The sequence below is a fragment of the Polypterus senegalus genome, chromosome 14, assembly GCF_016835505.1.
Source record: "Polypterus senegalus isolate Bchr_013 chromosome 14, ASM1683550v1, whole genome shotgun sequence".
NCBI classification, from domain to species: domain Eukaryota; kingdom Metazoa; phylum Chordata; class Cladistia; order Polypteriformes; family Polypteridae; genus Polypterus; species Polypterus senegalus.
This window is the reverse complement of record NC_053167.1, coordinates 54,979,668-54,993,701: the sequence shown is the minus strand read 5'-3', so window position 1 is coordinate 54,993,701 and position 14,034 is coordinate 54,979,668. Positions and strand designations below refer to the sequence as shown.

Here is a 14,034-nt window from a genome sequence, read left to right as displayed (position 1 = left end):
AATTAATTTTAAGATCCAGTGAAGTAAGTGCCTTGCATATTAAAAAATCTTTACTTTGCTAAATTATACATTTATCTCTTGTTTTAAATCATCTTAGATGTCATCAATTATTTTAGAATGTTAAAAGGCCTTATTTTTTGGAGCAATTTACATCAGCGGGTGAATGTACTGTATATTAGATGCAGATGAAAACTTGCAGTGGTGCACACGTTTAGTAGTTCAACATCTTTTTTTTGTAAAATATTATAAAGGAGTCTGAGTTTTTGCAGTATACACAGAGTACACAGCAGATAGGTTTGGGATACTAATATCCTTTTAAAAGCCTAAATTGCAAAAAAATGAAAAAAAGATTTGCATGGTATAATGAGACCAGTGCACTGTCATCTACTTTGTTCTTCCATTGAATAGCAGCAACTTCCTATAAGCTTAGAGTTGAAAGGGTTGGGGACAGGGATAGGTTGGTGTTCTTCCTCTTGGTTACTCTGCTCTGGACTGAAGGCAGACAATGAAGGCACGTAAGTGGCTGTGTCACGCCCAAATCCCCTAAACATTCATTAAATACATACTCTTGCAATGTCATGTAAAGAAGTAAAATGATGCATGCAGACTGCTCTCATAAAAAATAGAGGACAAAGATTTACCTTCTTTCTACTACCATGCTGTCTAATTTCAGGTTCCAGCTCAGTGTGGCTTTTTTCCATTATTGTAAAAAAAAATCAACCAGAAGAACATTGTATATGTTAACAACCAAAACACAGAACATGGTGCTGCTGGCTATTTGGATCAGAATAAAACAAAAAATAGATCTTTATATTGTTATATAAAATAGTATAGTTCTAAAATTGTTTAGTCCAATGAGCTGGTTTTATTTTTTTTTTCGCTTGGGATTTTGAAAATGCTCTAATAGAAAAATATCAAGTCCATAATATTACAATGTATGGATCTAGGTATTTTTGGTAGTATTCTATACTTTGTATACTTAATACTTATTATTTATTTTTGGAATATGTTTATAACCTTACCAGTATTGCTTAACTGAGTTTTGGGTATGTATTCTTCAATTATGTTTTGGTTTAGAGCTGAACGAAGATGCTAAAAGGAAAATCTCTGCATGCTGCTGATCTTGTGCTCAAGCTGGAGTGGATGATCTCATTTGTGAGATGTCATGCTGTCATTAGAAAGAGATGGAGGCACAGACTACTTGACAGATTTTAACAAAAAGCCAATAACAACATAGCAGATAATTGTTTGCTAACTCAGTGCTTCCATCAAATGATCATCAAAGTTACATAAATGTAGCTTTGTGCAATATTTAACCATGCGCTGAACAATCAGACAGCAATAAGAAAATGAACATTTATCAGTGATTAGTGAACTTCAAAATAAGTGACCAAATAGAATTCCTTTGACCAATGATAGATAGATAGATACTTTATTAATCCCAAGGGGAAATTCACATAATCCAGCAGCAGTATACTGATACAAAGAAACAATATTAAATTAAATAGTAATAAAAATGAAAAAAAATGAAAAAAATTAAAATAATTTCTATATAGTGATATCTGTCTATATCATTATGTTGCATGACTGCTCTCAAATTTGGCCCAGTTAAAGGCTATGCCAGTTGCAGATCTGGTGTTAGGCTGATGCAGACTCCTAGACTGACAAATGGAACAAAGCAGAACAGCTCAGAGCAGAAAAAGGACAAATAAGTCTAAAAGTGCCCTGCGGTGGGCTGGTGCTCTGCCCGGGGTTTGCTTCCTGCCTTGCGCCCTGTGTTGGCTGGGATTGGCTCCAGCAGACCCCCTTGACCCTGTAGTTAGGATATAGCGGGTTGGATAATGGACGGATGGAGAATAAGGCAAACATCACTCAGATACCCCCTTCTTGACTTAGAAATAGAAATTTAAAAATAAATGAAAGTTTATTTAGCTCTTCCAAAAAATGGGAAATCCAAGTTTGTTGTGCTGCCAACTCACAGCTTCTGCAAGATCCTGGTTTGATTCATCTATGTGCATTTTGGAAGTTCTCCCTATGTCTTCATCACTCTCCTCCATGAACAGGCCAAAGCCACGCTGTCAACTCAGATTACAGTGCATCCGGAAAGTATTCACAGCGCATCACTTTTTCCACATTTTGTTATGTTACAGCCTTATTCCAAAATGGATTAAATTAATTTTTTCCTCAGAATTCTACACACAACACAAGTCTAAAAGTGGCCAAGTAGCATGGAACTTACCATTAGGACATGTTGATCAACTACTATAATGATGTCTTAATGAAGTATGAATCTAAAGGATGAGTTATTCAATTTAATGTTTCCATCTTGTCTTCCTGCAATATAGAGCAGTTTGTTGTCTGCAGAAGGAATATCCATTTAACCTTTTGTAAAAATAACATCAAGCATTGTTAATGTAGACTAAAACTGGGATATGTCTGTTATCTGTTATAACATAAAAACAACACTGTTAGTAGCTAGTTGATCAGACGTCTGCCTCATGTCCTGATTGAGCTTGTGATAACATTCTCATCTAAAAAGCTTCTTATTGATGTACTGAGTAGTTTATTAGTTGATTTGGGAATTTATTTATTTATTTTTATTTGATATTCTTTATCAATCCCTAAGGGGAAATTGTCTTTGCGGATGGCCTTTTTACTGTTAGAAAAATTACATTTTGTTTGTTAATTTTGTCTTTTGATAAATATCAGTCCAACCATTTGTTTTCTAAGCCCAAACTCTCCAAAATTCACGGTGGTGAGAGCCTATTTATACAGACAAACATTGTTTCAAAATACCTTTTCCTACTTATACTATTCTGTCTGGTATTGTAAAGTTAAAAATCTATCATGTAGCAGTAGGAGATACAGTTAGTTTTAATATCTGAGCTGTAAAACAGAGCTGTGGTCAGGCTTCCTAAAATCCACAAGGGACATGTTCCCCAGAAGCAGGCAACAAAGAGCTTAACAGCCGATGAGCAAGCATTTTGGAATAAATGCAGACATATCTTACTTTTTATAGCTGGACTTAAAAAATATATTGATTAAATATCAAACATGATCTTAATGCACAACAACCCCCTAAAAAATAGCTGAATCCAAAGTCAGGGAAAGATGATCCTGCCATAACACAAAATTGGGTATATTAATCATTTATGCCCATCTACCTTTAGGTTTATAGTCCTAAACTGCTTTTTTGGAGTCACATGTAAATTTGCATTACCAAAGAATTCACAACACAATATGTAAGCATGAGCTTTGTTGGGTTGAATGGAAAAAAATTTTCTTATCGAAAATGTTTATAATGTTTGAATTAAAATTACAATATACATATAAAGCACAATTGTTGATTGATTGCTGGTTCTTTACGCACAGCTTTGTTTTTCAATCCAAAGACTTGATGAAATATGGCAAACAGGTACCTCTTACCGTAAGTCAGGTTTCTGGAATATAACATTTGGTTTTGCCTTTACAATCCACTGCTCCACCCAGGGGGACAGTGGGGGCAGCTCAGGAATGGAGCAAGTATATATATATATATATATATATATATATATATATATATATATATATATATATATATATACTACAGTAGGATCTTTTAACAGAGAAACAGCATCACACGGTTTATGTTGTGATGATTAGTCAGCATGCCTTTCAACGAAGAAATCTGGGTTTATTCCCGTCCATTATATTTAACCTCTTTAATCAAGCATTTCCTTCACTATTTTTTCATGGTGATAAGCAGCCCCAAGTGCGACCATATTGTCTCCAAAGTGATTTGTCATAATTAGGGTTCTTTCCAGAAGAAGGAGAAGATATAATATTGTATGTAAAGAATCTTTCCAATACTGAAAGCAACAAGTTTAAAGGTAACAAAGTGTTTCTAATATATAATTTATAATTGCTTCTTCCTTTCCCTTTTCCACTTGCGTAACCAGGCAATGCCCAGTAACTCAGGTAGTATTCCTGTATATAAAAAGAAGAATAAATGAAATTAAAAATAAAGCCCTCTTTTTCCTCTTTTCACTGTGCATTAGCACCTCATCATTCAGCCTGTGGCAAACCCACCTAGGCTCCTCGTTCATAATGACTGTTTTTCTTGTAATGTAATTTCAGTTTCTTGAACAGAATTTATACATTTGAGAGTTTTTTGCCAAACATTTTGGTACTTTGGGTTTATTGTGAGCATCCACTGTATGCACCATGTCTCTTGTCTAGTGTTTTAACTGCTACCACATTATGATTGCTGAACCTGTCAAAATTAATCTCTCTTTAGATATTTTTTCCTAATGTGCTGTGCCATTTCATATTTCATGTCTAAGGTGAAATAGAATTCTAATTCTTTGCACTTTTTAGACTTCTAATTTTCTAGTGAGCTTTCAGTTTGTTTATAGTTTCAATCTAACTTTCTTTGTTTTTGCTCTTTTGCTTCAAACGTTTTGCTCAGGCTTGAAGAGACAGATACACACTGTCCCTATTTTTTTAAAAAAACCCACTGATGCTACAGAAGGAATGACTGTGCATAAATAAATATTAATAGCCTGGGTTTAAATTACAGCTTCTTGGACCTTGCTGTTCTGATCAAGTTTCCCACAGCTGGTCTGGCAACTAACAGTTTTAAAATGTGCTGCTGTGTTGTGGAAAATAAGTTTAATATTTTACCTTAGGAAAAGTAATAATAGAAGGAGATAAAAAAAATAATTCAGAAAAAGTAATGGATAAAAATGAGTTCCACAATGTGCTCTTTGCTTTCCTTTCATTTTGCTGTTTAGTGTTTCTATTTTCAGAATTAACTGCATTGAAACCAGAATACTTTTTAAAGTAATGCATCTATCTATCTATCTATCTATCTATCTATCTATCTATCTATCTATCTATCTATCTATCTATCTATCTATCTATCTATCTATCTATCTATCTATCTATCTATCTATCTATCTATCTATCTATCTGGCATATAGTGGTTTCACATCTATGTAACTAAAATTATTCCTTCTGGTGAGGGCTGACTCCTCCATACAGAAAGGACATAAGGCTCTAACAAACATTGCTCCAGCTTCTGTTTCTTCTAACAGTGATGATTATTTCTTATATTTGCAAGAGCTCTGTACACTCATTCTAAATATGGGTCATACTTTTGATTCATCGGTGCTGTTTAATAAAAATGAACAGCATGCATCCCCAGTTTCCTCCTGTCAACAGTTTCTATGGCCTAATAGTTGATAGTCTGTGATTATCATTTTTCAAACTGAAGTGTTCTGAATGGGCTTTTAAGAAAATTGGCGCTGTCATTCTGAACTGCAGATCATTATTTTATTTATCCTTCAGAGAGAGGATCCTCCTATCATTCCAGCTGTTAAATTTCAAGTTAGATTTTTTAAGCACTGAATTAATTCGAATTTTTTAGAATTTTTCTTTAAGCTGTTTACTTTAATTTGGTCAAGGAATTTTAATTAATTGCACACTACTCCCTCCAGTTGTTCCATTTAAACTCTCTGAATTGTCATCCTTTCTTTAATTTTAACATCCTCTTTGAATTCCCATATCCATAATATTCATGCTGAATTCATATTTTTAAATTATTTTACCCTCTGCATGTTCTTTACATACAGATTTGTTATCAATTTAGATCAGCATCTCTTTTCCTTAAGCTGTCAATGCTGTTTTTCAATTCATTGCTTTATTTTCAGCCCTGCAGGTTATTACATTTAAGGATATGATTCATTTGGTTTAGTTCAGTCCTCAGTGAACTATACTTAAGTATGCTATACATTAACATTTTTCTTAGCTGATTTTAACTCTTGGCTCCAATATGTTTACATTCAACAAACACATTAATTCAGATTTCATTACACCTTCTTACAATATATTCCTTATTGCATTTTTCCAGTATGAATCAACTGTGGCCTCAAACTGTTCACAATATGACTGTTAATTCCTTATTTAGCCCCCACCACTCAACTACTTGTTGTTTGCCTCATTCTTTACTAGATGCCCTGGTTCAAAGGCTGGAAGCTGGAGAGGAAGGAACACAGTGCTGGTGGCGTCAGTCTCTTGGAGGCCCTTGACACTATCCTGCCCCCCACCCGGCCCACTGACAAGCCTCTTCGGCTGCCTCTCCAAGATGTGTATAAGATTGGAGGTGAGCAAGCTTCCTTTGCTGGAGATGATGCACATTTTGTCAGTAATATTGTTGCTAATTTGTGTTTGTTGTACCTGAACAACAGTACAAATTGTCATCTTACAAACAAACAATGGCCTGTTACTTTGGTCTGCAGGCATAGGAACAGTTCCAGTGGGCAGGGTTGAGACTGGAGTTCTGCGGCCAGGAATGGTGGTGACCTTTGCTCCTGTCAATATAACCACAGAGGTGAAATCAGTTGAAATGCACCACGAGGCTTTGAGTGAAGCCCTGCCTGGTGATAATGTAGGCTTTAATGTCAAGAATGTTTCAGTCAAGGATATCCGCCGAGGAAATGTGTGTGGAGACAGCAAGAATGATCCCCCCCAGGAGGCGGCTCAGTTTGTTGCTCAGGTGAGCTTTCCTTCCATTTTGACTAACCACGTTTCCAATCTTTCCACTTAAATACAATCAGCTACATCCCTGTCTTTGACCAACGACAATCTAAATATGACCTCACACTTCAGTTGGCTGCAGAAGCAGGTTTTATTGATCCTTACATATATAGGTTGATATACCTTTAATACTGTAAGTAATGTTTTAAGCTATGTGTTTTTGTTATTTTATGAGTTAAGATACCACCAAGTCAAACTGATCTTGCTTATCCATTAATCAAATGTCCTTTTATTTCACTGTATAAGGCAGCCAACTGAAGCTTGACCTGTTATTATCAAGATCGTGTGTGTTGTGGACCCCTGCCCCTACAAAGCACAAAAAGGCAGCAGCCCTCAAAAAAGCCACACAAAAAGACTAGACCTACCTTTATTCCTCTTAAACAGGCCTCACCCCAGGCAGCCTAGCACTAAACTCAAAAGACAGACTTCCAGCCTGCACAGGCCCAACATAAAGTTCTGCATAAAGGAGACAGTGCAGACAACTAACAGAAGACATACATTAAAAAATACAAAATAATTAATAAACATGATATAGAAGAAAATCATAATATTACAGAGAAGAAAAATGAAGCCAAAACAGAAAAGTATACAAAAAGATCAAATAAACAGAAATGTTTAACACAGGAAAATTAACTCTAGCTGAAACATGACAGTATGTTTCTATTCACTTTTTCAACATTATTCTGGTCAAACTTTTTTTCTATAGGTGATCATCTTGAACCATCCTGGACAGATCAGCGCTGGCTACTCGCCTGTGATTGACTGTCACACGGCTCACATTGCCTGCAAGTTTGCTGAGCTAAAAGAGAAGATTGACAGACGTTCTGGCAAAAAACTTGAAGACAACCCTAAATCCCTAAAGTCTGGTGATGCCGCCATTGTGGATATGGTGCCTGGTAAACCCATGTGTGTAGAGAGCTTCTCACAGTACCCACCTTTGGGTGAGTGATTTCACTGAGCCTTTATCTTCTGCCACCTAACATACAAATAATATAACATTCTCAACCTGATTAATCCAATTTACAATTATAGAGAGGCAGCGTCTCTATAGGTACCTTAATTGAAAAGTCCATTTACACGCAAATCTACATTCACACTCAAAACGATTTATTTTAGAGTCACAAATAAACCTGACCTATCTTTGGGATGCCAAACTGAAGAATCTACTTTAATATTCATGCAGACGAAGAGAGAAAATCAAAAGCAACTTTTACTTTCAAAGTATTTCATTATAATATCACACTTTGTTCCTGGAGGCTTTTAGTGTTAAAAATGGAAAATCTATCCACACATTATCGAATCAACATAATTCAGTTTACTTTCATGGAGCTAGATCCAATTCTGGCAACATTAGGCATAAGTCTTGAAGTTTCTACAAATTAGATTTTCTTAGTATAGTTTTTCAAGCATTAGCTGAGGCTCACACATTGAGTTATTGTTAAGAACTGAACTGGTAACTTTCTGATTTATAGTTGAAAACTTTACCCATTACAACACATGTTTTATATATTTTATTTTGTTATATTTATGAACAGAATTGCTGTGTGATGCTTCTTTTGCTGCTGAATGAACTATCCTGTTGACAAGTATTAGGCCCTTTAAATATTTTTATTTCCTCATTAGTTGAACTTTGAGCTAAAGTCCACACAGAAAAACAAAATCCAAAATATGAAAAATGACTAGTTAGAATGAGCTTCATATGGTAGAGGAAGTCTGCTTAAATTATTAACCCAGTGATAGATGAGCCTCAAGAGTTTGTTATCATCAAGCAACTGGAGATGTCACAAAAAAAAGGATGTGGCAAAGTATGTGAAAATATGGCATGAAAACTGGAGACGGCTAAACTCAGGCTCCCCTCACCTCTTATGGCCCCTCTATAGCAGAAGCACCTTAAATCTAAATGTGCACGTTTTTAGATTGGTGCAGTTTTAAAATGACTAAATCATGTTTGTGTATTGTTTGAGTAAATTTTACATCTCTGAAAATTATTTTTAAAATGATCTGAAAAGGAACTTTGATGTGTCTCATGGAATTGGCATCCTAGGTTTGAATCCTTTTTCTGCAGGTTGTCTTTTTGGAGTCTATATTTTCTCCCTATGTGTGTGGGTTTTTCTCCTACATCCCTATAAATGTTTAGGTTAGGATAACTACCAATTCCAAACTGGCCACTCTGTTAGTATGATTGTGGATATGTGGGCTCTGTTCAAAACTGTTGTCTTTTGGAATGACAGGCTCCTGCTTCCTTGACCCTGAATTGGACTAAACAAGGTTGACAATATTATATTATGCAGTTAATTATATATTAAAAAAACAAATGTATTCTCTCAGTTTAGCAGTTACTTCTGTGCAATTCCCACAAGATAGCTAGATCCAAAAAAATATTCTCTTATTGTCTTGGTTGCAGGGCGCTTTGCCGTGAGAGACATGCGACAGACAGTGGCAGTTGGGGTAATCAAAAATGTGGAGAAGAAAGCTGCAGGAGCGGGCAAAGTCACCAAGTCTGCCCAGAAGGCCCAGAAAGCTGGCAAATGAATCGAGCTCCACCACATCAAACCATCCTGCGCACAACATCTGCAAGACCCCAGATGTCCCCTCGCTGTAGGACATGCCCACACCTCTGCTTGTAAAACACTCTTTGTCAACGACTGGATGTTAATTATTAAAGTCCAATGGAAATTCTTTAAAAGGAAAAGCATGTTCCAGCATTTGTGAGGCTTCATGTTAATTTTACCAAATAAACTATAATAAACACTTAGAGTTGTGTAATGGGTTTTATTACTTATTGAACAGTTTAAAAACAAAGGGAATAGTGATCTGCTTTTGGACCACAAAATCATAGTGGGCTGCTTTCTTTTGTATGAGCATTTTGCCTCTTTTTTGTTTCTTGTGGCCTGGATGGTGGCTTCAAAGTTTTTGGTTTTGTAGACGAATCTTGGCTGAATCTTCAAATAAATCGTAGAGAATTTGGGCAGTTCATAAAACTAATCTATATGATGCTATTCTTTTAGGAAGAACATGCTCAAGCTTTAATTCTGTTCTTGCTGTTATATAACCATAAAGTGTCATACAGAGGTGTAGCTAGGGTTTTCAGCGCCCGGGGACAACTGAAGATTTCATGCCCTCTCCTGTTTGCCAAAATGCAATGGGGAAGGGAAAGACATTTTAAAAAAATGTATTTAAAATAATAGTATTTTAAGAAAAAAAATTCATATGAGTCTCCGAAAATGATAACACCGCCTCGTGTTCTTTAAAATGTAAATCTGTCATTAGTTTTTGTAAGAAAATTTTCTGCATTTAAAAATGACTTTAAAGAAAGTATATAGCAAATTATAAAGCAAAATAATTACATATTTATAAAAAACTGCATTACTTACAATTTATTCATACGAAAATATGATGGGGAAACGTCTAGACTTTCGCAGCCATCCACTAGAATACTTCACCACAACCCAATCAATTTTCTGTCAAACACATAAACACAAATCACTTGGCACACAGAAATGGCATTTGCAACAATTTAGACAATGATACACTAATGCCTCATGTCAGTCGCGCAACCAGTTTAATAACGTCAAAAATGTTTCTGGGTGGGAGTCAAGCATGTTAGAGTAATGGAGGGGATCAATTATTGTCTGTTAGGTATATAGAACTAATACGTGCTTCGAAATCAGAAAGAGACAAAAAACATAGGAAAAAAGATATCCTCATACTGATGGAGTGATGGACTGAGTATGCAAATGTTTTTATTTACTTTTTAGTGCATTTAAGAATGGAAAACATTTCATTCTAAAATTTCATAACATCAATTTGGTGCCCTCTGGATGCTGCGCCCGGGGACAGATGTCCCCCCTTGCCCCCCCTAGCTACGCCACTGGTGTCATATGACCTACTAACATTCCTAGATCTGTGATGGTTATGCACTGTGCATATAAAGTACTTAATCATCCAAATATAAGTCCAATGATTGCGGAGTAAAATGGTGCCAGGTAATAGTATTCAAAAGTAAACAGAATGAAAATGGTAGTGAACTATAGAAGTCATCACAATGACAAATTGTTATATTCTGAATCTTCAACAGGTTTTATCAAGAAAGGAGAGGGTGACACAAAAACTGCACTTTCAAATCCAAGTGATTTCAGTGTGCAAAAAAGAAGTGACTAATACAGTGAGTAGTAATGTAAAAGCAATGACTAAGAGTGAATGAGAAAAGCACAACAAAAATAAAAATATTGTACCGTCAGCACTGAGCCCCACAACGGATGGATTCTCTGCTCGTTACATGTCTCTTTGAGGTAGTTTGCTCTCCTTAAAAGGATTGCTTGCCTTTTGCTGCACTAGTTGGAAAACCAGCCTGTGACTGTGAGAAGGTGCCGTTTTATAGGCTGTCCTTCTAGTGATGATGTAATGCCAGCTCATTGTCTTGGTGACTCATTCATAGTGAATGTAACTTGGCCAGCGCCATTGCAGAGCCCTCCCTTCAAAGTCACTGTCCTCAGCCACCAATTCCAATTCCTTGCAATGGAAGACAAATTCATCAAAATGGTGGGGTAGTCTTCTCTCCCACTTCAGTTGTGTAGACGGGGTTGAGGTCACATCAGCAGGGACTGGGAGCACTTTGTTATCAGATGGAGCAACAGGGATGTTGCATACTGCACTGGCAGGTGGCACAACCAGGATTTTAAATGCTGTGCTGTTGTTCGGTGCGGCTGGGGTGTTCAACGCTGGTCATCTGTAGACAAGCAAACGATCCTCGTTGTGTGGAGATCCAGATGCTCTATTCTCTTTGCTGTTTTACTTACTGAATTGGTGCTGAAAATCGTGTTCCAACTCTGGATCTTAGCTCTGAGACTCTCCCTTCACTGCTGATTCAGAACGTCTTTACGATCTGCCTTTTCCTTTGTCTGTGCATTTTTACCACTGGCCCTGCTTCTCCCAACTCACTTGGGGTCAGTTGCAACTTGATCTACCACGCTTTTCCCCTGTTCCATGAGCCTGAAGCTCCTCCAGTGTCTGCTTGCCTGAGTTATTGAACCTTAGCAAATCGAGAAGCGGTGGTGGAGCTGCAGAGGTGTCAGTCTCTCAGCTGTCTCCATCCCTGTACTGCTGCTGCAAACGGCACTCCAGATTACGGATCTGAGCCTTAAGACTCTCCAGCAACTCCTCCGAAGAGTCAAGCAGATTCGTTTTAGGTCTCCAAAGCACTTCCATGAGTCAGAATGTAGATCCTCTCAATATCAAACTTCTGACACCAGTGTAGCTTTGGAGCTGTGCGCCACAACGGATCAATTCTCTACTCTTTACATGGGTCTTTCGGGTGGCTCACTATCCGTAAAAGGCCTGTTTGCCTTTTGCTGAACTAGCTGGAAAATGCATTTGTGACTGTACAGAGGAGCCATTTTTATAGGCCATCCTGCTATTGATGATGTAATGGCAGCTCATTCTTTTGGTGATTCATTTCTGGCTGATGTAACTTGTCCTGTGCTACTGAAATATACACACACTCTCTCAAATATACATATAATTATTTCATCTTCTCCAAAAAAAAAAAATCAATCAAAAGTGCTTAACCGCCACTAACATTTCAACCAGGTTCGCCCACCAACATCACCAGCTACTCTAGGAAGATCAACGGCTCACGTCAGGCTATGAGGTTCCTGTGGCCAAAATTGTAAGCATATAAGGAAGCTTATTTGTATTGCTTATGAACTTTCCAGACTTTTTTGGATTATTCAGGAAAAGAGAGTTAAGGCGCTCGCTAATGACTTTCAAAGCATACTGAGATGTCACTTGACTCAGATGTGAAGCTGCTTTGTCCCGGATCACATGTCCGTTCACGTGCTATTGTCTGCGCCACGTAAACCTCGCAGCTACCTTCAACTATTCGGATTGCTTCTCACTTCACTGGAACCCCGAAATAAAGACTGACATGAAGACGATGACAGTTGCACATTTGTACGCACCCCTATTGACCACTCTCCTGTTCTCAAGTCAGCAAGTAAAAACTACACACACACATCTCCACAAAAACCAGTGAGCCTTCATCCTTATAAGGCTTTATGACATTTATGTTTATTTTTACTTCACCGATTTTTTACTCAAATGTTCACAGGCTTCTACAGTTTAATTTCTGGCAGGCTTTGGCATTTTCTCAGATTCAAGTTGTTTCCTAAGGCCACATAATAAACTGCATGCCTTACATGTGATTTAAAAGTATTTATATTCCTTAACCTTATGAAGCCGCCATATTGTCAACTCTACTACCAACTTTTGCAGTTTTTAAACTATTTTGAAAAGCCAGATGATCAGGAAATGTCTTATGCGGCATATCTTGTTATTTGGGCATCAAGAACCCAGTGCTCTAACCATAATGGATGTTGGATTGAATAAGTACAGTACAGTGGATTCACAAAGTGTTCAAACCCCTACTTTCGACGCACTTTATTGTGTTGTACATTTAAATTTAAACTGATACATTTGCCCAACAACTTATACTTAATAACCCATAATGACAAAGTGAAAATCTGCTTTCAGCAAGGTCAGCAAATTTACTAAAAATCAAAAGCTGGACTCTCTCATTCATATAATTGATTCAGTATATTGTAGAAACCCTTATGGCAGCAATTGCAGCTTTTAGTCTTCTGGGGCAAGTCTCTATAAGCATTCCATACCTGAATTTGGACAGTTTCTTCCATTCTTCCTGACAGATTCCCTAAAGCTCCATTAGATTTGTAAAGAAGTATATGTAAAATGACAACTTCAGGTCTCTCCACAGATATTTTACGAGGTTAAATTTGAGCTTTGGCTGAGTCATTGAAGGGTAATCAGAGACTTGTCCTAAAGCAACACCAAAATTGTCTTGGATGTATGCATTGGGACGTTGTCATGATGAATAATGAACCATTGCCCCAGTTTGACGTTGCATGCACTATGGAGAAGGTTTTCTTCAAAGGCCAGTCTGCTTTTGGCTGCATTGCTCCTTCTCTTAATTCTGACCAGTCTCCCTGCCCCTGGGAAGCAACCCCACAGTGTGATGCTGCCACCACCAGCATTAGGCAGGTGATGAGCAGTGCCTGGTCTTCTCCAGACATAGTATTTGGAGTTCTGTCATAGACCATAGAATCTTTTTCCTCATCCTCAAACTAAAAGTGGGCTGTCATATGCCTTTTACTGAAGAGTGGCTTCTGTCTAGCTGCTCTACCATAAACACCTGACTGATGGATTGCTGCAGAGAAGGTCATCCTTCTGACAGGTGCTCCTTTCTCAAAAGAGTTCTTCTAAAGTGTTGTTAGAGTGACCATTCTGTTCTTGGTCATCTACCTGTCCAAGGCCTTTTTTGCCTGGTTACTCAGTTTGGTCAGACATCCAACTCTAGGAAGAGTCCTGGTGGTTCCAGACTTCTTCCCTTTCATATTTACTGAGGCTACTGTGCTCTTGGGATCACCCAAAGCTTTAGAAATG

General features: G+C 37.3%; 1 protein-coding gene across 1 annotated transcript in view; it reads left to right on the top strand.

Annotated features, from left to right (window-relative positions):
* The window catches only part of LOC120514258 (elongation factor 1-alpha 2), a 29,993-nt gene extending 20,662 nt beyond the window's left edge, over window positions 1-9,331 (top strand). The window contains exons 5-8 of the mRNA XM_039734538.1: window positions 5,992-6,142; window positions 6,279-6,535; window positions 7,283-7,517; window positions 8,981-9,331. Coding sequence (XP_039590472.1) covers window positions 5,992-6,142; window positions 6,279-6,535; window positions 7,283-7,517; window positions 8,981-9,108 — 771 coding nt within the window. The 3' untranslated portion in view covers window positions 9,109-9,331. The remainder of the gene's footprint in view (window positions 1-5,991; window positions 6,143-6,278; window positions 6,536-7,282; window positions 7,518-8,980) is intronic.
* The last annotated feature ends 4,703 nt before the right edge of the window (window positions 9,332-14,034 follow it).